At 37.7% G+C, this 23,777-nt stretch overlaps 1 protein-coding gene across 3 annotated transcripts in view; it reads left to right on the top strand.

The window, feature by feature from the left end:
* The window catches only part of LOC114047023 (target of rapamycin complex 2 subunit MAPKAP1), a 328,986-nt gene that overhangs the window by 206,139 nt on the left and 99,070 nt on the right, over positions 1-23,777 (top strand). For all 3 annotated transcript variants that reach the window (XM_027867678.1, XM_027867679.1, XM_027867677.1), the window contains one exon: positions 63-172. In XM_027867678.1, coding sequence (XP_027723479.1) covers positions 63-172 — 110 coding nt within the window. The remainder of the gene's footprint in view (positions 1-62; positions 173-23,777) is intronic.

The following is a 23,777-nucleotide window of genomic DNA, read 5'->3' as shown; positions in this document are numbered from 1 at the left end:
GGCAATAAAATTTCTCTGGGTGAATGCTGGTGATCCTTTAATATCTGTCTTTTCTCTTACAGAAATGCTGCTCATGGATTCTCCCTTATTCAGGTGGACAGTACAAAGGTCACCATGAAGGACATCTTACAGAAGGCATTGAAGCGGAGGAAAGGCTCTCAGAGGGGGTCAGGTGGGACAGTAAATATTTTCTCTGAAGACAAAAGTTTTAGCCTTAAATTTTAAAGACTTTTTTTGGGGAGGCGTTAGCAGGGTTTGCTGTTCCTCGTTTTCAGTTACCTTCAAGATAAATCCCCAAATAGTGCCTACATACCCTACCCTTGAACACCCAGGTTTGAATACTAGCTCAGCCATTTATTCCCTGTTTGACTTTGGGCAAGTCATTTCCCCTTGATGAGCCTTAGTTTTCTCATCTGTATAATGACATAGTTGGAATAATCTAGGATCTGTTAACTTGCTTTCTTTACATTTTGGTAATATATTTCAATATCATTGGCTTCCTTTGCTATCCTATGTATTCTATTTTACACATTTATAAACATTATTCTGAGAAAGGGTCTATAGGCTTCACTAGATTGCCAAAGGCTCCAATGACACAAAAAAAAGTTAATACTCACTAGATGAGATGATCACGGAATTTTTTTCCAATTCTGAAATCCTGTCATGCTATGAACTGGTTCTGCAAAAACAGAACATGAGGCTAAAGATTATTGCCAACAATAAGCAATTTGTTCCCTAATGAAGCCCATTTCATTCACATCTTAGATAGTTAACCTAATGATGGTACAGTGCAGTTTCCTCATGTCATAGTGGCATTTGGCTATAATGTGATGTCTTAATGATATTATTTTGAAGTTATGTTGGTTAGAGAAGTATTAAAATAATAACAATCATGATATATTGCTATAAAACCTTTGACGTTTACAAAGTGCTTGAATCTTTGAAAGGTAGATTAGTTCAAGGATAATCATCCTCATTTTACAGCTGAAGAAACTGAGGTTTGGAGAGAAGTGGTTTAGTGGAAAGAGCTGTGAAATTGAAGGTAGGGAACCTCCATTAGAATACTAACTGCTGCCTTTTGAATGATGGATCCTTGAGCAAATCATTCTCCTGCTTTGAACCTCAGACATGATGAAGGGACGATGCTTGTACTATTTCACTGGTTGTTGCACTGTAGAAATGTGAGGTGTTATTATAAATGATAACCCCAGTCAGTATCATGGCACTGCTCTTGGAATCAGGACAGGGTTCAGAGACAACTAAAGTCTCAGTTTCCTCAGCTTTAAAATGGGGATAATAATATTCAAAGTACCTGTCTCATAGAGTTGTGTGACCTGCTGTCAAGATTATGGGTCCACTAAGTAACAGCACTCAGATTCTCACCCAGGTCTCCTGACCTCCACAGAAATCATTTTCTCTATTATGCCATGCCACCCCCTCAAAGAAATATTAGGTGAAGGAATTCTTTATCAATCATGGGATGACATATGACACAGAGCCCTTCTGCACTGCCATGGATCCTCGGATGATCTCAAATGAGATAATATCTGTAAAGCGCTGAGCACAGTGCCTGGCACATAGCAGGCCCTATTGAGATGCTCATTCCCGTACTCCCCTCATGGAAGGAGGAGAGCAGTTCGTTGGCGTATATCAGCACGGGGAGTATCTGCAGTGAAGAAGTGGAGGTGCTGTACAAATAAAACCACAAGTGCTATGAAGTAGTTTTTGGAAGCTGAGCTGGGAACCCCAGAAACAGTACAGAGAGAGCCTCCCATGCAACATTCATTCTGTTTTGACATAAATTACTGTGAGGAAATACTCCTTCAGTACTTCAAGGATCTGTCCTTTGACCACTGTGGATGCTCCCTCTACCAACACAGATGGCAGCCCCTCTACAACCTCATCGGTGGTCTTCAAGAGTGGTCTTTACTGTGGCTAAAACATCATTATCCTGCCTGCAATGTAGCCAGGCTCATCTCTGGACAGCAGGCACACTGTTCATCATCAGACCCGTCTACACAGCCTGTCAGGGTCTCTCAAGGCTGGTGCTCTGCCTCTGTTGCTGTTGAGCCCCCCAGGTTTATCACCTCACCAGAGAAACACTTCAAATAAAAATTTTGATGGAATAGGAGTGTATAGAAACCTTCTGAAAAAATGAACACCCTGGTGTGTCTTGGTATAGTTGAGGCAGAAAACAATGGCAAATTACTTTTCTCTTCATTTTATAGAAATAGCCCTATGGAACCTTCACATCTCCTATCTCCATGCCTGTGGTCAAACCACCACCCTGCAATGTAGTGATCCCTTCCTTCCAGGTCCAGCTCTGATGCTACAAAGTGAAATGCTACAAGTATTAGGAGTCTTCACACCTCACCCCTGGAGGAAGTGATTTACCTTCTCCAGTTTCACACAGTTTTGCCTAGACTTTGCCTCTGCATTTATCTCATTCTCCCTTTTCTTACAGTTATTTGTGTCCATGGCTTTAAGCCCATGAGCTTGGGAGCAACTTGAGGTCAGTATTATAATAGAACACTGGACTTGGAATTAGGACAGGGTTCAGAGACAATCCAAACTTCAGTTTCCTCATCTGTGAAATGAGGATAATAATATTTGAAGTACCTACCTCATAAGAATTGATATAAGGGAGACTGTAAACTTTAAAATGCTGCATAATTGTAAGTTGTTGTGAGGATCAAATGAGTTAACATATGAAAAGTACTTTAAAAGCCTTAAAGAACCATATAAATCCTAGTTGTTATTATTAATTTTTGTGTCTCAAATACTTTGTGTCTTTTATTGTTGAGTCATTTCTTTAGTCGTGTCTGACTCTCTGTGACCCCTTTTGGGGTCTTCCTGACAGAGATACTAGAGTGGTTTACCATTTCCTCCTCCAGCTCATTTTATAGATGAACAACTGAGGCAAACAGGATTAAGTGACTTGCTCAGGGTCTCACAGCTAGTACATGTCTGAAGTCAGATTTGAACTCAAGAAGATGAGTCTTCCTGACTCTAGGCCCAGCACTCCACTGTGCCACCTACCTGCTTTGTGTACAGTAGATGTTTAATAAATTAATAAATACTTGTTGAACTGAAGTAGTGTCAGATGGGAAAATTTTATTTTCTATTTGAGAAGGTAGAGGCTCAAAAAGGGGCAGCAGCTTTGCTAAGCTCACCCAGGCACTTAGTTGTGACGCTAAGATTTACATGCAGTTTTCCTGAATTGCAGTATGGTCTTTCTTCCAATACACCAGGTTGCCTTTCATATTGCCAACCTAAAAATTGCTTAGGTTAATGCACACAATGGAGACAAATGTTATAACTATCACTATTACCCAACTCTGTGTATGTGTGCGGGGGGGGGCGCATATGATAATATATGTAAAGCACTTTAAAAGTCTTAAATTTATATATAAGCATACATTTTTATTAGATTAAGCAGGTGGTATTATCCCCATTTTATAGTAACTGAGGTTCAGAGGGGAGTAAAGTGAAGGCAGAGAATGAGTACTTAGTCACATCAGTGTGTTCAATAGGTATGAAACCAGGAAATCTTGTCAGTATCGAGAAATAATTATTGTGAGCAAATCTAATATTTGTCATGCTGCAGGCAGCTTTAATATCCATCTACCTATATATGAAGTGTCAAATTTCTTGCCTTTTGAAATGCATGAGGCCTTCTTCCACATCCTTCGCTTCATCTAAAGGAAGAGAAAATAAGCAGTTTTCTGGTTGGAGAAAATAGTTTAGTGGTATTTTTAAAGGGGGCATATAATTTGTTCCAGATTTAATTAGCTATCTTCAGATGAAAGCTGAAGTTTTAATAAAAGTTAGAAGACATAACACAGTGAAGGACATAGATGAGCTGTCTCAAGGCTATATTCGAGGGGAACGATAAGAGCTGTAAAAAATGGCAGAAGAGAGCAATTGAATGAAGCAGTGAAATTCTGATTCTCATAAAAGAGAGAGAGAAAAAGATGCTGGTAGGGGTGGTTGTAGATGAGACCTGCTAGCGTCTGCAAGCAATTTGGCTGCGTGCCAGGAGTCATTGTTCACCCTCGGCTGTGGCAGCTCAGTCCAGATGTGCCAACTGCACGTTTCGGCTTTTGCCAGCTGACTGCGCCGTTTGATAACCAGCTCTCTGGATGCCCATCACTGGCCGCAGAGATAGAATTAAATGATGATGATCTTCCCACAAGTTGGGAGAGGAAACAATGCATATAAATCTTGATTTCATCCCAGCATGAGAAGTCTTTATCCATCATCACTCATAATGAACACGTCGTTAGCTGCGATGAATGGTGGTCCGCTTTCCAAACACCTCTTTTGTTCACTTTTTGGGGTGACTTCTATCCATTTCCTGGGGGTCAATTCTGTCTCCTTTGGGGAGGGGGAGTAGCTCAAGGCGGTGGGCCACACATCTTTAAGGGTAAAACAGAATCATTCAGTCCATCAGACAGCATTCTTTATGTTGATTTCAAACCTTCTGCTTTCAGGCAACTTAAATAGCTTTCCAGAGGCATTTAACAGGCTCTTAATTCCCTTAAAGACAGAGTCCAGTCCTTTTTATGCCTAAGTTTTTATGTAACTTCTATTTAATTGACCTACTGTTTACCTCTTACTAGTAATAGCGGTAATGGTAATTGTTCAAAAGACGAGCCTATAAATACCAATGTAAGGGTATTCTAAATTTCTTGAAAGCAGGAGGTTTGAAATCAACATACAAATAGTGTTATTAATCACATATAGATAGCATACTTTATATGTAATATGTTGCATACAGCATATTATATATAACAATTGTATTTACATAATTGATATATTATGTGTATTTTTGTATATGAAATTTCATTTTATTAGTATATATTGTTATCCCCATTTTACAGTTGGGGCAATTGAGGTGCATAAACGTGAAATGACTAGTCCACATCTAAAAAGTGGAATAGTTAGTATTACAACACAAATCCAATACAAATCTTAGTGTTTTTATATTGTCATCTTTATTTTAATTATTGTTATTGGTAATAGTAGTAGTCATAGTAATATTGAAGCATAGTACACATGGGAACTATTATTAATACCACTAAAAAGTGTGTGTGATAGACTGAAAAGATTAGGTAACTGATATTAATACATTTTATCCTTATTATTTGGATTTCAAAACAGAACTTCTTATGGCTGTCTCTTATTAAACTTCACAACAAACTGATATTTTACATTTACATTTCTTTAACACTTTACATCTTACAAAGGCTTGTCCTTAGAAAATAACTCTGTGTGGTAGGTGTTGTCCAATTGATTCAGTCATGTTGTACTCTTCATGACTCCGTTTGGTGTTATCTTGACAGAAATACGGGAGTGGTTTGCCATTTCTTTCTCCAGCTCATTTTACAGATGAGGAAACAGAGGCAAACAGGGTTAAGTGATTTGCCCAGGGTCATACAGCTAGGAAGTGACTGAGGCCAGTTTTGAACTTAGGAAGAGGAGTCTTCCTGACTCCAGGCACAGCACTCTATTTACTACGCCACCTAGCTGCCTCCATGTAGTAGGTAGGGGGCAAGTGTAAACTAATTTTATAGATGAGGAAACTGAGGCTCTCAGAGGAGAAGCTGCTTAGGTGTGGTCACTACTAATTAACACCAGAATAAGGAATACTATTTTGAAGTTGGTATAAAAGAGATAATAATAATAATTTACATTTTTTAATGTCCCTGGGCACTGAAATCATTGTTTCTCAACCTTATTTTGGTCCATGACACAAAAATTATTATTAAGTATAATAATAACAACTGGTATTTGTATGGCACTTCTGAATTTACAAAGTGTGTGTCTGTGGTCACAGTGCAGTCACTAAACACCCTTGTGAGGCAGTGAGTACATTTATTATTATTATTATCCCCATTTTATAGGTAAGGAAACTGAAGCTTAAAGTGGAGAAGTGATTTGACTGAGGGCATATATCTAGTAAGTGAAACATCAGTAACTCAAACCCATATCCATTATTCTTTCTACTTCCTGGGTCTATTTCTTCTTTCTTGGTCTCTATTCCTATCTATTCACTGCCCCAGCTCCATCTTCATTTATTATGTAGATACATACAAGCATTTGCAACATCCTTTTCCACCTTGGACACCCTAATCGTTATCCTTCATTCCTTGGTCATAAATTAGGGAAAGGAAAAGAAGAAATGTAGTAGGATAATTCATATTTGTGTACTGGTTTGCAGTTCCATCTATTATCTTGTCAGTAATTAATCTTATAATATTAATTACAGTATCTCTGAGGTTTTGTTCGGTCATTTCAGTTGTGTCCAATTCTTTGTGACACCATTTGGGGTTTTCTTGGCAAAGTTACTGGAGTGATTTGCCATTTCCTTCTCCAGCTCATTTTATAGATGAGGAACTGAGGCAAACAGGGTTAAGTGACTTGCCCAGGGTCACACAGCTAGTAAGTGTTTCAAGGCAAGATTTGAGCTCACAAAGCTCAGTCTTCCTGACTTCAGGCCTTGGCTGCACCTATGCACTGCACCATCTAGCTGCTGAATTTGAGACAGGGAGTGCACATGATATGATTCTCCTTTTATCTGTGTGTCAGCATAAGTTCATACAAGCTAATGACTTGCCCAGGGTCATCCTGGAGCTATTAAGTGTTAAAGCTGGAATTAGCATGACTAATTCTGACTGCGTCTTTACCACTCAACTAACAGAGCTGTAAATTATGTTTTAAATTTACCTTTTAAAACTTTCCTAAATTTCTGTTGTAATCTATTCTATCCAGCAAGTATTTATTATGTCCCTGCTACAGTAAGGTACTCTGTTAGGTGCTAGAAATATAATGACAAAACAAAAAATTGTCCATCCTAAAGGAGCATACTTTCATACTTTCACATTTTCTTAATCCAAACAGCTGATTAACATGGAAAGCACATTGTGTAACTTTGTTATATCCGAATTAATATTAGACATTTCCTTCTCCTTCAACCCCAATCCAGTCAATTGCCAAATCCTCCACAGTATTCCTCATGCTCCTCTCCATTTTCACTGCCACCAGTATCAGTCCTTTATTACCTTTTTTTAATGAACTATCACAACAGACTCCTAACTGATCCCACCACCTACAGGTTCTTCCCCCTCTCTAATCCATCCTTTGATATTTCAAGGATCTTTGATTTCATCAGATTAGGTACTTCCTTAATCAGTATAGATCATAGCCCCTTTACACTTAGTGGACAGTTCTTTATGAGCTTCTCTTCCTGGGGGAAAAAATCGTTTTGTAATTTTCACCCCTTTGGCATTGGGTCTTTTCACGTTTAGCTGTGCTGGTGCTTGGGTGGCAAACATACTGGCCATTGCCAGGGCCATCCCTGGGATCTTTCCTACTTGATAGGAACTGCTAGAACTCAAATTACCAAAATTCTTGGGATCCTTCAGTCTCCCTGAGTACAATAGTAAATCAGCAGAAAGGAATTTAATGGAACATTCTGTACACCATTCCCAAAATAATCATTGTAATGAACAAATCTGATTATACCACCTAATCTGCTCCAAAACCTTCAGTGGCTCCCCATTCATTGTTTACAGGATAAAATGTCTGGCATTCAAGGCAATCCACAGTCTGATTCCATCTTACCTTTCTAGTGCTTTAATCATTCATTCCACATTCCATCCAGATTGAACTCCAAGCTATTCCCTGATTTCATCCTACCCTATTCCGTGTCCTTCTTGATATTGTTATGTCCCACATATTGTCTGTTGAAATCCTTCATTTCCTTTAGCATGCCAGATCAAGTGTCAGCTCATCTATGAATCCTTAATAATTTTTCCCTCCTTATTTTCTTAGTACTCTATCTAGCCCTGCCCTTTACAACTATCACATCTTCCCTTGTAAGATCTGTATTCTGTTTATACATTGTATCCCACCTCCAGATTCCTACCCCAGGTTCCTTCATGGCAGGGTTTTTTGTCATTTTTCATCTTTATACCCTCAGTCCCAAACGTAGAATCTTGCACACAGTAGGCATTTTAATAACTGTTACGAATCAGATTAAATAAAGCAGAATCAACTTGTGAAACTTTGATAAATGGTATTTTAAAGATTGAGATTAAAATCAAGGTATTTTTTCCAGCAACTTTAAGCATTGAACCATGTGCATATTTTAGAGGGAGAATAATGAAACAAGGAAAAAAAATCCCTAGGTTGCCTTTGAGAGAAACAAACCTTCTGCTTTTGAAAGAAATCAGCTGGTATGTTCACATGAATAGGCAAAAATTATTACTGTACACTCCTCCATCAATTCGGAAAGAAAAGGAATTGGCTGGCATGTGAATTTGATTTTAGTATTTGCCAAGATGCCAGTCAGGAAATCTGGATTTATTTGCAGGCTTATCATTCTTATCCCAGAGTTCAGTTGAAGTTGCAGTGTACAGACAGCACTGAACTGAATCACTCAGGCATTTAGAAAGGGGATTCACCTTCTGGAAGCTTCACTCAAATGATGTGAGTAAAACACTTGAATATCTGCAAGTGGGTCTGTTTCTTTATCTGTAAAATGAAGGAGTTGAATCTCCTGATGATCTTAAAGGCTCCTTCTAGCTTTAAATCCCAAGAGCCTAGTAACATACCACTTTGCAGAAGTCTATAGTCCAGGACAAAGAAGGTGATGGTGCTGCTGTCTTCTGCAGTGGTCACACCACATCTGAATTTATTGGCAACAGGAGCCAGTTCAGAAGACAGCGTCTAGGTGGGGAAGAAGATATTATAGTGTGCTGCAATTGAAATAGCACTGTATTTGGAGTCAAGGGACCTAGGTTTGAATCCAAGACTATCACTTACTACCTATGTAACCTTAAGCAAATGTGTTCACTTTTCTGGACCTCACTTTATTCTGAAGAAGATAAAAACCATATCCAGAAGAATTAGAAGAGCTGTCATGGACAGGGAAGGCATAAAACTTGACTCTTTTGGCTTCAAGGATAAAACTTAGTGCAGTAGATGGAAGCTTTAGGGAGGAAAATTTCAACTCAACAAGGAAAGAACTACCCAGGATTATAGTCCTGAGAATAGAATGGTTTTCTTTGTGGAAAGTGAGTTCCCTATCATATAGATGTTCAAGTGGAGGATTTATAACTATTTGTAGGGATATTGTAGAGTAAGTTTGAGCATCAGACAAGAAATCCGACCAAATGACCATCCAGCTCTTAAAATTTTTGTGATTTTGTGGGCTATAAGTATATAGAATGGAAAAAACCAATTGGAATTAAACAGCTTGGGCCTCATTGAGGTGCGGTTCCCACTTTGTCCAGTGTTAATCACAGGTGAGTTGTATAGAATAAGTTTCTAAGTTGAACTGAAAGTTTGCTTCACTGTTTCCTACCTTGTGGCTTTTTTTTTTCTGCTTACATTTAGCTTGTTCAAATTATTGGGAAATTTCCCCCTAATTTGAGTTAAAATTTGCCTTTTAAGAACTTTCGCTTCTACTTCTAGTTTTACCTTCTAGATCAAGTAGAATAATTCTGATCCCCCTTCCATATGTCATTCCTTCAGATACTTAAAAAGTATCGCCCTTGTCTTCCCCTCAGTTTTCTCCTCTCAAGACTATATATCTCTACTTCCTTTAGCTAATCTTTGTGTGAGATCATAGACATAGAGTAGGAAAGGACCTTGGAGACCATCTGGTCCACCTCCCACATTTTACAGATGAGGAAACTGAGGTCCAGAAACATTAACTGGGGCCACCCAAGGTCACACAGGTAGCAAGTGGCAGCACTAGGACACTACACAGGTCCTCTGACTCCGTAGCTGTTGCTCATTCTGTTATATCAGAGGACCTGTGGACCTTTCTCCTTCTAGATTCTTTATCTTATTGATATCCTTACTGAAATAAGAATCCCAGAACTGAAAAATTTGTAAGCAATCTAAATATCTGATTTTCTTTCTTTTAATTATTTTATCAAGTCACATTCTGGGCCACAGTATATTTTTCATAGTATGTCCCAGCCTATTCTTTACTACTATGATCTTTTGGATTCTCTGCTAATGGATTTTAGAATTGGGAAGGACCTTGTTAATAATAGCTCTCATTTCTCTTAGTTACTTAAGGTTTATGAAACACTGTGCTCACAACTACCTGGTGATTTGTAGTACAAAGATTATTGCTCCATTTTATAGATGAGGAAACTGATGCTCAGAGAAGAGAAGGGAGCTTATCTAGAGTCATATGACAATGTCAGATGAGAACCAGGCCGTGAGCTCAGATTTCGTGAGATGAAATCCATGTTCTTTCCACTACGAGGTGAAAAAAATTTTTTGAAGTTCTCTCAGTTTTCAACTTGTTCCTGCTCTGCTTGACATTATAAATCACTCTGCATTGGCAGAGTTCCTAGGGTTCAAGGAAAAGGAAAATTGTATAAGCTCATCTCAGCAGAATTGAGCCTGGCTGATTTTTAACAATCATGGACATTTGTTCTTTGCTCAGGTGAAGGCCCCTGCTAGGTCACTATATCTGACCAATAAAATAGAGTAACCTGTTTTCTAGTTCATCAGACTTTCCCACCATCAAAGTCATCCTTAGTAATTAGTAGCCTAAGCATTTTTGTTTGTTTGTTTGTTTTTGTTTATTTTGTTTATTTATTTTTAGTTTTCAACATTTACTTCCATAAGATTTTGAGTTTTAAATTTTCTCCCCCTCCCTTTCTTACTCCTTCCACAAGACAGCATGTAATCTGTTATAGGCTCTAATTATACATTCATATTAAGCATATTTTCACATTAGTCATGATGTATAGAAGAATTAGAACTAATGGGAGGAAACACGAGAAAGAAGAAAGAAAAACAAAAAAAGAGAGAAAATAGTATACTTCCATCTGCATTCAGACTTCATGGTTCTTTTTCTGGATATGGGCAGCATTTTCCATCATGAATCTTTTGGAGTTGTCTTAGATCCTTGCATTGCTCAGAAGAGCTATCAAAGTCAGTCATTGCACAATGTGGCTGTTACTGTGTACAATGTTCTCCTGGTTCTGCTCATTTCACTCAGTATCAGTTCATATAAGTCTTTCCAGGTTTTTCTGAAATCTGCCTGCTCATCATTTCTTATACCACAATAGTATTCCATTACATTCATATACCACAACTTGTTCAGCCATTCCCCAATTGATGGGCATTCCTTCAATTTCCAATTCTTGGCCAGCACAAAAAGAGGTACTATGAATATTTTTGTACGTGTTGGTCCTTTTCCCGCTTTTATGATCTCTTTGGGATACAGACCTAGAAGTGGTATTGCTGGGTCAAAGAGTAACCTAAGCTTTTAAAAGGAAAACTACTATCACCCATCCTGTCATGTGTTAGGAGTAACAGGAGATCTCATAACAAATGGGAGATTTTATTTTGACTAGAGTTCAGCATTTGTGTGTGTGTGTATGCATGCATGCACACACATGCATACATATTTACATATACATACATGTATATATGCATAATGTAGGTATATTTCTATGTAAATTAATATCCTATATAAGATCATGCATATACATATAGGTATTTACATTTCCAGATAAAATGAGAACAAAAATAGTATTATGAAATCTGTTATATGTAGCTTGGTTTTTTAAAAAAGTATATAATAATAGTTCAACTTGTTACTTTCAAAGCTGTACTCTTTGTGTTTCCTTCTGAACTTTCTTTTCCTGTTCATTTTTAAAAAATGCTTTAATGATCTACTTTTCTTTTTTTTTAACACTATCACTAGCTCCCCTCCCCTCTCATCCAAATCTCCCCCCCATACAAAGAAAGAAAAATGTGATACTTACTAATAAGTATAGTCAAGCAAAAAAAATCAACACATTTGCATTATCCAGAAGTATATGTCTCGTTCTTTACTGTGATTCCATCAGAACTCTGTCAGGTTGTGGGTAATATACTTCATCATCAGTGCTCTGGAGTTGTGATTGGTCATTACATTCATCAGAGTTCTTACGACTTTAAAAGTTGTTTTTCTTTACAGTGTTATTGCTATATCACTTGTTTGTGTGTTCTCTTCACTTTGCTTCAGTTCAAACAAGTCTTCTGTGATTTTTCTGAAGAAATTTCTTTTTATCATTTCTTATGGTACAATAATATTCCATAACTGTGGGAATCCCCCAAGGCTCAGTTCTGGGCTCTCTTCTCACTCTGTACTGTTTGGTGATCATATCAGAATACGTAGTTTCATTTATAATTTCTATGTGCATGATTCTCAGATCTGCTTTCCAAGCCCTAACCTCCCAACCTCTCTCCATCTTCACCTGCTTATTTCATCTTGTACTGAATGTCCCAAGTATATCTTAAACTCACTTTGTCCAAAACTGAACTCCTTGTCTTTATCTTCAAACCTTCCCCTCTTCCTAACTTTCCTATTACTGTTGTGGGTACCACCATCCTTCCAGTTACCTAGGTTCTCAAAGTTGGTGTCATCCTAGACTCCTTACTCTCTCTTACCTTTCATATCCAATCATCCTATCATTCCTATTTTCAGAACATCCCTCCTATATTCCCCCTTTTATAACACTACCATTATCCTTGTGCAGGCTGTCATCATCCACCCTGCTGATTGGTCTCCCAGCCTTAAGTCTTTTCCTCCCTCAAGTCTGTCCTCCACTGAACGATCAAAATGATCTTTCTGAAACACAGCTCTGACTATATGTCTTTCACACACACACACACACACACACACACACTCACACACACTTATTCAGCTAAAGTGGCTCCCTGTTACCTCTCAGATCAAATGTAAAATTCACTATTTGATTTTTAAACCTATTTATGACCTGACCCTTGCCTTTTTTTCTTGTCTCATTGGACCTTATTCCCCTCCACATGTGGTGGAATCCAGTGACATTGGCCTCCTTGCTTTTCTGCAGGCACAACCTTCTGTCTCTTCTGGGCATTTTCACTGGCTACTCTCAATGCTTTGAACACTCTACCTCCTGGCTTCCCTAGCTTCTTACAAGTCACAGCTAAAATTCCACCTTTTGCAAGAAGCCTTTCCCAATCCTTAATCTTAGTGCCTTCCCTATGAGACTATCCCCAGTTTTTCCTGTATATATCTTCCTTCTTCATAATCTTTTGCATGTTGTCTCCCCCATTAGACTGAGCTCTTTGAGAGAAGGGACTGTTGTTGCATTTTTCTATATCCCCATCACTTAGCATAATGCCTGGCACATGGGAGGCACTTAATAAATGCTACTTGACTGACATTCATATGCCATAATTTGTTCAGCTATTCCTCAATTGATGGGCACTCCTCTGTTTCCAGTTCTTTGCTACAACTGAAAGAGCTGCTGGAAATATTTTTTTTGCACATGTGGCTCCTTTTTCCCTTTATTTGATCTCTTTGAGACATATGTCTAATACTAATATTTCTAGGTCAAAGTTTAATAACTTATATAGAATCAGGAGGTGGCATGGCATGGTATGGTAAGATGAGTGCTTAAGTCTGGAATCAGAAAAACTTCATTTAAGTCCTTCCCTTGACACTCATTATGAAACCTTGGAAACATACTTCTGCTGAACCTCAGTTTCCAGTTCTGTAAAACAAAACTAATAATATTTTCACTACTGACATCATGGGAATATTATGAGGAAAACACATTATGAACCTTAAAGCACTATAGAAATGTTAGTTGTGAAAGTAACTATGTTAAAACAGTAACACAGACACCTTTTGATATTTAGAATGTACCATCTCGCACACTTTCCTTTATAGTTTGTCTAATATAAAACCCAAGTGTGACATATAATTTATGCTATTTTTAGTGTATGCTTTTGCATTTTTTTCTTTCAAAGAGCTTTCAACTCAAGAGTTCAGTCTGTATTTCAGGGTAGACTATATGCGGATAAAATTGATAGGCTGCACATAACAGTTACAAAGAACTCAGAATACATTATATAAGAGGCAGCATGGTTTGGTTTAGTGGAAACAATACTGAACTTTGAGTTGTAAGACTTGTCTTTGAATCCATTACTAGCTGGGTGATCCTGAGCAACTCACTTCTCATCTTTACACCTAAGTTTCTTTCTTTAAAACAAAAATATTCTTTCTAAATTAACAAGCATTTATTTTCTCTTATTCCCACTCTCTTCTTCCTCCTCCCCCACTGAGAAACAAAAATGCTAAGCCCTTGTAATAAATATGCATAGTCTGTCAAAACAAGTTCCCACATTGGCCATGTCCAAAAATAAAAACGCACGTCTTATTCTATATCTTGAGTCCACCATCTCTTTGACAGGGGGTAGTTGGCGTTTTTCATAGGACTTGATCCTTGTGGTTCATTCCTGCTCTGACAATCTGAATATATAATATAAAGAATCACTGTTTTATTTTTTAATTTTGGATATTTGTTTCTTGGTTGTTATATGCACACATGTATATATTACATATATGTATGTATATATATGCATAAACACACATATCTATACTTATATTACTAAAGGTATGCCTATACTACTGAGTTACGTTTTAGCAACAAATGCCCATTCATTTCTGTTGGATAATCATTTTTAATATTCTTCTGGACCTCAATTGACTCTGAAGACTTAAGCTGAATTAATCGTCTAGACACTGCTTGGGAGTAATAGATATACAAACTCTCTATGTAAATGAAATATCCATTGGTAATAAGATATTTCTTTCAAGGCAAAAATGGCATTTGAAAATTTCAGACCAAGGGGTGACATGATGTGGTGGAAAGAGCGCCAGACCAAATCAGAAGAACTGGGTTTGCCTTTGTTCTCTGGCATTTGTTAACTGTCTGACCATTAGCAAGTCACTTTCCTTCTTTTAGTATGTTTCCTCATTTATGAAATCAATATCTTTGCCTCATCTGGGTTGTGAAGAAAGTGCTTTAATAAAATGTTCAACAACATAATAATGTGAACTATTATTTTCCTGTGCCTTTATAAGAATGATGGTGGTGGTGATTCTGTAGTACATAAAGATTTACAAAACAGTTGTTAGAAGAAGGCTTTGAGATGGATGATATAAGATTTGCAATCCTTATTCTGTAGATTAGCAAGCTGAGGGTCAGAGAAGGTAAATGACTTAACTAGAGTCGAACACCTAGTAAGAGTTGGACCTGAGATTCAAACTCACATTTTCTGACTCCAAGCCCATTGACCTTTCCATTCTAACAAGACTGTGTTAGATTCTAAGTCATAGAATCTTCATGTTAGAAAAGGCTTCAGTTAATCTAGCCATTCTGAAGCATAAACATATTTGAACAAAGGGAGAACAGGACTGGACTCCTTAGACTCTTTCTTTGCTGAAAGTCATTTTTAAAACAGGATTAGGTTGCTTCCCAATGAGTGAGGTGATTAAAGAAATTAATAATAATGCTGATAGCACTAATATTTAGGGTTTAATTTTTAAAAAAAAGAATTCTCAGCTCACAATAGTTGAACTAAACTGAAAAAAGTTGTACTTTGGTAAATTATGTTAAACAGAAAAGAACCACAGGCCTATGTTTGAATTTTAACTTCCAAATATTATTGATCTGTATTGTCTACATTTCCCACTGTTGACCACCCTCTATTCCTGGATACTTTCTCTTTTTGAGACTTTCATGACACTGCTACCTCCTGATTTTCCATACATGTCTGACCACTTCTCTCGCTCCTTTGTTGGTTCATCCTCCACATCACATCCTCTAACTATGGGTATCCCCAAGATTCTATCCTCAGCCCTCTTTCCTACTCCCGCCTGTTCAGTCTTTCTCTAAATCAGTTCCCATGAGTTTAACTGTCATCTCTTTGTAGATGACTCACAAATCTATATACTTAGCCCTAATTTCTCCCTGGAGCTTTAGTCCTTCATCACCAGTTGCCTATTAGAGATTTCAAACCCGATGTCTCAAAGACATCCATCTAAAACTGAACTCATTCTCTTTCTCCCCAAAACCTCACCTCTTCCAAACTTCCCTATTTCTGTCCAAGGCATTGCTATACTAGTCTCCAAGGTTTGTAACTTTAGCATTATCTTTAACTCCTCACTCTTCCTCATCATCAATATAGTCAGTTTCCAAATGTTGCCATTTTAATCTCCATATCCTCTCTTGCATCTAATCCCTTTTGCCTTCTCACACAGCTACCACCTTACTTGAGGCCCTCTTTGTCTCTCATAGAGATTAATATTTCAGGGGCCTCCTAATGCTCCCCCCACCTCAAGCCTCTAACTACTCTAGTCTGTCCTACACGCTACTTAGAGTAATGTTCCTTAAGGGCATACCTGACCATGTCATTCCCCTCCTTAGTCAACTCTAGCAACTTCCTGTTGCTTCTGGGATCAAATATAAACCCTTCTGTTTAGCTTTTTAAACCCTGCACAATTTGGCCTCAATCTTTCTTTCTGGCCTCATTGGATATTACGCCTCTTTCTTTACTCTGCGATGTAGCCAAACTGGCCTTCTTTCTATTCTTTATACACAACACTCCCTGTCCTTTGGACTGGTGTTCCCACATACCTGAAGTGCATTCTCTCCCTCCCCACCTACCCTGTTTCTTAACTTCGTCTTAGAGCCTCTCTCTTCCTTTAAGATATAATTCAAGCACCATCTTATGAATAAAATCTTTCCTTATTTCTCCCAATTGCTAATGTCCTCTCTTCCCAACTTCCTTATATTTCACTACTTTGTATATATTTGTCTATAGCGGTAGAAGTACTTCTGGATGGATCTTCACAATTCAAATGGAAACTTCTTGTGAATCAGGATTGTTTCATTCTTTATATTGTATCCCCAGCCCCTAGTACAAGTGCCTGGCACAAAGGAGACCTATAATAAATGCTTATTGATTAGGCAAATCACTTCTGTATTATAAATGTCAATTTCTTCATCTGTGAACTGGGGATAATGACACATGCACTAGACAATGACATGTGCACTCTTAGAGTTATTGTTTATCATTTGATGGAATGGGAATAAAGTAAAAGGCCACATGGCTTCCTAGAAAGAACATTATACTTGTATTTAAGAGATCTATATTCAAATTATACTCTGTTACTTAATTGTCACTGGTTCTCTCTGAGCCTTTATTTCTTTAATTGTAAAGTGGGAATAGTAATCTTTGCCATACTTATCACAGAGGACTGTTACAAGAAAACTCTTGGTAGAGATTCAAGTAACAGATAAATAGGAGTTATTTTTAATGTCGATCAAGAAATCTGTATCCATAATACAGATGAAGTGGCATATTTTGATAAAGCACTGGACCTCAGATCAAGAAGACCCATGTACAAATCCTACCTCAGACATTTAGTTGTGTGATCCTCAGAGCACTTAATTTCTTTCAGCTTCTGGTTCCTGGTGTTTGAAATGGAATAATAATACCTATATCCTTTTCTTACAGGATTGTTGGGAGGATAAAATGAGATAATGTATTTAAAGCTCTTCACAAAACTTAAAGCCCTACATAAATACCAACTATTATTAACATTGTTATTATTATATAACAAACCATATAGGTAGAAAATATGTTGTGATTTTCCTCTCAATGTGGTTTGCATACAACCTGAGTGTTATTTTGCAGTATATACCAATACATTTTGGGAGTGGGGAATATACCCTATATTTTATGAAAGAATTTCATCAGTATTTTTCAGAGTATACTTCCCCCCTTTCAATAAGATTGCAAACTGTTATATTCAGTACAATCTGGTAATTGTATTTATGCTTTAAAAAAAAATTCATTGAGTATGTCACAGGATGCCAAGCAGGCAGCAAAGAGTTAAATTCTGTGCTTCACAAAGAGAGATCTTGCTCTCTTTGTCTTGTTATTTCATCTCACCTAAGCCTCCTCTTGTCGGACTGTTCAGAAGCCCCTGATGGATCTTCACAAGTATAAAACAGAGCACATTAAAGATGGCATCTCAGCCAACTATTTTATCCAGAAAGCCAGGAAATTTAGAGAATTTATTTCAAGCCAAAATCTTGTAGAAGTGTTTTCAAGAGCCAATTATTTTCAAAGGGTGTTGGGAGCTTCGGTTACTGCCATGTTCAGGGATACATGAAATCTATCATTTGCCAGAAGTACCTTGGACTACCGTTTAGTCCTTCTCACTCTTGCTGGCCATTCCTGAATTCCTGCTCCCTCACATTCCCTACTTATTCACTGTGTCTAAGACAAAAGCATGGATCAAACTGTGGGAAGAACTGAGTGAAGACCAGTATGGCATAATGGAAAGGGTGCTGGGATTGGAAGTAAAAGACCTGAATACAAATCTGGACTCTTGTTGCTTATTACCTGTGTAATTCTGGTCAAGTCATCTATCCTCTCTGGGGCTCACTGTCTTCCTCTGGAAAATGAATGCATTGGACTACATGACTATTCAGAGCCTTTTCACCTCTAAATACTATTGGGTGTGAAGAAAAAAAGATGAATACACCCAGAGAATCCTATAATATTAAAGCTCAGAGAGCCCTCAGAAGTCATCTGGTCCAACCCCTTCCACAATCACAGAGTTAGAAGAGAGGACAGACCAGAGGACAACCAGTCTAACCAGCACCTGGGCACGAATCCCTTCTACAACACACTTGATTATCAAATCCTGCTATTCGGCCAAAACCCGGCTGCCTGTAACTTGCACCCGTTGTTCTTTGTTTTGCTATCTGGGACCAAGCAGAATAAGTCTCATATTTCTGCCACAGTCTCTTGGTTCTTTGAAGAAAGAAGCCTTGTCCCTCCTAAAGTTTTTCTCCAGTGCCTTCAAATCTACTTCGTATATGACATGGTCACCAGATTCTCTCACAGCCAGACCACTCTGAATGCATTCCTGCTTGTTAGTGCCCTTTCTGAAATTTTCACCGGTTTTAAACATAAAACTCAGGATGTAGCTTGATCATGGTAGTGGATAGTAGGATTTTCACCTCCCTTGATGAGAGGCAAGGTAGTATAATGGAAAGATGCAGGCTTTGGAATCAGATGACCTGGATTCAGATTACATTTCTGCCTCTTAAACTGCCTTGGGCAAGTAATGTAACCTCTTTAGGTCTCAGTTTCCCCCTGTAAACTATTTCTGAAAAATTTTGGTTCAGTAATCTCTAAGGTACCTTCTAGCTCTAAGCCCTGTAAAACCATGTTCGTATTAACATAGCCTAAGAAACTATAGAGAAGGTAGCATGACACTGTTACTAGTAGCTGTGTCTGGAAGTCTTAAAGACCTGGGTTCAAGTCCGGCTGCTGACATATACTGACTGTCTAAGCGTGGACAAATCACTTAACTTAGTATCATCAACAGTGTTCAAAGACTGAGTTGCAAAGTAGTTGCCGTTCTGCATTGGTGGAGGAAGTTTCTATGTCACAAATTTTGAAGTCACAAGTTTAGAGCCCCACTTTCCACATTAGACTTTTTTGGGTGCTTTTTGACTCTTATGAACTCCAACCAGTGGGACAAGTACCAAAAATATAAGAATACTTGGTGTGATACTGTGTTCTTTGCGGAGAACTAAGTAGTTTAGCCTAGGCAGGACAAGACATCTTAGAGCATCTGTCAAACGCACTCCAGGCTTTGTCACTGTAAGGAGCCACTACCATGATGGGCTTTGGACACTCTGCAGTGACTCACTTATTTACTCTTAAAACAATAAACTTTTTCAAAGAAAGTCTCAGTCATTTATTGCAAAATATTGCTGCCCACTTTGTTGGTGTGTTGTCTGGAGAGCCCTGTCTGGGCACAATCCTTTTTATCTATTCCCTTTACTTAGGCCTTTTTTATTTTCAACCTGACTCTTCCTCCTGTCCTTAGGAAGCAGTCTTTTTATACATGGTTGTTTTGGATGTGAGCTGACAAAAATCATACCACCTTCAAATTTCATATATACTTTCAGTATTTGTAATCTTTTAACCATAACCTACATCATTATCATACTTTATAATTTAGCTAGCAACAGCTCAGTGAGGGAAGGTGTTCCCAGAAATAAGTATCCCAGATTTACTGTTGAGCAAACTGAGGCTTAAGTTTCTTTCATCTAATGGCTTTATAGCTACTTCCTTCATTTTGGTTTCAAAATCAAATATAAGAAACCTGTTTTCTGTCAAAATAAATTACCAGATAACTTTGGAGAAGTTAATAACTTTCTATCTCTGTGACTCAGTTTCTTGATCTATAAAACAAGGCTACTTAGAGTGTTAGGTCTGCTGTCAGGAAGACCTGAATTCAAATGTGACCTAAGACACATGCTAGCTTTGTGACTCTGAAAAGTATCTTAACCTTACTCACCCTCTTTTTTCTCAATTGTAAAATGGTGATAATAATAGCACCTACCTTGCAGGGTTGTTGTGAGGATCAGATGAAATAAATCAAATGAGATGGAAAAGCACAGCTAAGTTCTGTAACTCTCTAGTCTCTCTGAGCCTCAGTTTCCTCAACTGGAGAATGGGGGTACCAGTACTTTCACTGCCTACCTCACAAATCACTTTGAGGCAAGTGCTTTCTAAGCAACAAAGAACTCTGCAAATATTAGCTGCTGTCTTTATTTGACTTTAGTTTCTAGGAAAAGAAAAAAACAACTTTGAGGACATTAAGACCATTAAAGGAGAGAAAGGGGGGAAAACTATCTCTGCATAGGCAGTCCTGCCCCAATTTATCCAGCCTGACTTTAGCTAATTAAACATCTGTCTCAACAATTTCCCCTGCATATTTATCTTCTGTGCTTTGTGACACTGATTGTTGTCTGCAACCTTTTCTTCAAGTTGCTAACATTTCTAGAAACTTCTCTTAGTTTCTTCACTGGGCATGTGGCAAAGAATGATACAGCATTCCCATTAACCCCCCACTGCTGTCCTTGGTAGAATTGTTGTCCATAATACTGCCATACTTGACTAGTGGTTTGTCCTTTCATAAGCAACAGAAATACATCTTTAATGTTTACCAGAAACAAACAGAAACTCATTTAAGGGTTATATAATATCCAAATTTGAAGATGATCGCTTTATAATGCATTATTGTATTATATAAAATTAGGTGGTAGTTTAAAGTAGGGTAGGTAGAGTCATAGATGTTAGACCTAGAAAGGATCTTAGAAAATAAAATGTTAGTGCCAGAATGGATCTTAGAACATCAAATGTTAGCACTAGAAAGGACTTGAGAATATTGCTCATAGTGCAGCCACTTCATAAGAGAGTAGAGGAAACCGCAGCCTACAAAGTTGGAGCCGCTTTGCCAAGGTCACATGGCTGATTCCCAGACCAAGGTTCCCCAAGTCCCTCCCAAGCCTGGCAGGAGTTAACCTGGAGCTCTCCATGAACTGCTCCTGCACTCTTTCAGAAACAGTTACAAATGCCATTGGAGAGCAGTTCTTTGAAAGCACATAATTCTTTTTCTCCAGATTAATTATAACATGCCTTTATCCAGGGTATTTGCTTACAGAGGCAAATGCAGTAAGAGAGAAAAAAAGCAAGGAAGTGATTTATTTTCCTTACAAACATGATTCCATTCCCAGTTCCAGATGACAATCTGATTTCAAAAGTGAATTTTTAAAAATGGACATTTGGGATAAAATTATTGCAAGGCAGGGCTGTCACCATGATGTACCTGACTTTGACCTTTCTTGCTTACCAAACCTATTGAATACTTTCTGACCTAGACATGAATCTTTGGAGGATGAGGAATAATATTTATAATAATGCCAGTAACAACAATAATAGCTGAAATTTATATAGTACTTTAAAGTTTTGCAAAGTACTACATACATATTGGCTCATTTGAGCCTCACAATAACTCTGTTAGAGGTAAAGTGGTACAGGTATAATTTTACATGTGAGGAAAATGAGGCTCAGGATTTTTCATTGGAAAAAAAGCTACCTGGGGGGACTAGAGATACCCTCAAATAAAAGGTACTTGTTCTGAAAGGTAATGTTCATTCCATGCCACAGTAGATGATCTTAATGAATTGCCATAGCCAAAAAAAAAAAAATTATTCCCTTGCTGACCAGATCTCTGGTGATAAATCTCTCTGAATTTAGCTAGAGTGGGCCTTACATAAATCACATATACATTTCTCTTTCCAAATTTGTGCTCAGGACCTTTCTGGCATCATGTAGAATCTGCCAAAGCTTTTACTCCACCAGAACAGCATTCACGAATCCAGGATCACCACCCACTATAACGGCATATCAAGAAAGTATATGTGGTGGTGCACAGATAATAAAAGATAGAATATAATTGCATAAGAGGAAAATTAAATGCTATAAAATTAAGTGAAAGAAAGACAACTTCCAGTTTGGGGGATTAGGAAGGCTTTAGAGAAGAATTAGCATCTTAGCTATGCCTTCAGGATGGGTAGGATTTCAACAGGTAGAGCTGGATGGTGAGACAGCATTATAAATGTAGAGAATAGTTCAAACAAAGGTAAGGAGATAAGAAAGCTTGGAATGTGGTGGGTGATGAAGAATCATCTAGTTTGCATAGTACAGGGGGGACGGGAATCAGGAGACCTGGCTTCTATATGCTCCTTACTACTTATACCATTTTGGGCAAGTCACATAACTTCTCTGGTCTTCAGTTTCTAATTTATAAAGTGAAGAGGTTGAAAGTGATTTCTAGTTTCAAATCTATGATCCTAGAACACATGTAGGAGATAAGGCCAGAAAGGCAATTTGAAAACATTATTGTCCTGGACTTTGAATACCAGGCTAAGGAGTATTTTCCTCCCTTTCTTTATTTGCTAGGCATTGGGTAAGCACTGTTCACTTATCATAAAAGGTTCTAGAATTTTGAAAGTGTCACGCTCCTTCCATATTTTCTATTTTGGAATTTCCATTCACCTAAAAAGTACCCTCAATTGAGCTTGAAGTATAAAATCTTTGTGGAAAATATGCTACCAATCATTATAAAAGGGTGGTTCCAAACTATAAACATCCACACAGCACTAATAACCCTTTTAAGAATAAAATATTTTACTAGCGCGATTGTTATAAACAAATATTTTTGCCAACATTTCATGAATATGACCTGTATTTTCCATAAGTTGCATTAAGACTTATTTGCAACATATCCTGTACCATTCTGAGGATGACTAATATCTTCAATATAAATAAAAACAGCTGCTTCTCTACATTACAACCCCAAACAGCTGTCAAGTATTGCTTTTTAAGTTTTTTTTTTTTTTTAGGATTATGTAAAATAACCAGAATTTTAGTGGAAAGAGCACTGGAATTAGAGTCAGAGTGTATGTGTTCAAATCTCAGCTCTACTACTTATTAGCAGTGTAACCTGGGAGAAATGACTTCCTTTCCTTCCCTCAATTTCCTCATCTGTAAAACGGGGGTATTGAACTAGAACACCAAGGTTCCTTCTAGCTCTAAATCATGTAATTTAAATAGTCTACAAGGTATTCTAATCTAGGCAAGTCTGTTTTCTCACTTGGCAAATGAAGGAATAATGTAAATGCAACGAGTCCACTGATCTAGCATATAACCTATCAGTGGCATTTGAATTTTGTTTAAAACGTAAGCGCCATTGCACAATTCCTTCCTTTTCCTCTAAGAATCATTTAAAAATCTGAAGAGCTAGAAAGATGTTAGCTGTGCACGTCTTTCTCTTACATTTAAGATAACAATGATGAGAATACTCTCTTATTTCTATAGTACTTTAAGGATTATAAAGCATTTTCCTCAAACTAGCCCCAATATGTAGGGAATGCTAAATATGATTGTCTCCTTTTTCCAGATGATAAAACTGAAGCTGAGAATCAGATTACTGTCTCCCAGCTCATAGCCTGAACTGAACCCACGTTTCCCAATTCCCCATTGAG

This window comes from Vombatus ursinus, unplaced genomic scaffold, assembly GCF_900497805.2.
Source record: "Vombatus ursinus unplaced genomic scaffold, bare-nosed wombat genome assembly UNPS02014786.1, whole genome shotgun sequence".
Lineage (NCBI taxonomy): Eukaryota > Metazoa > Chordata > Mammalia > Diprotodontia > Vombatidae > Vombatus > Vombatus ursinus.
This window is presented reverse-complemented; position numbering and strand designations above follow the sequence as displayed.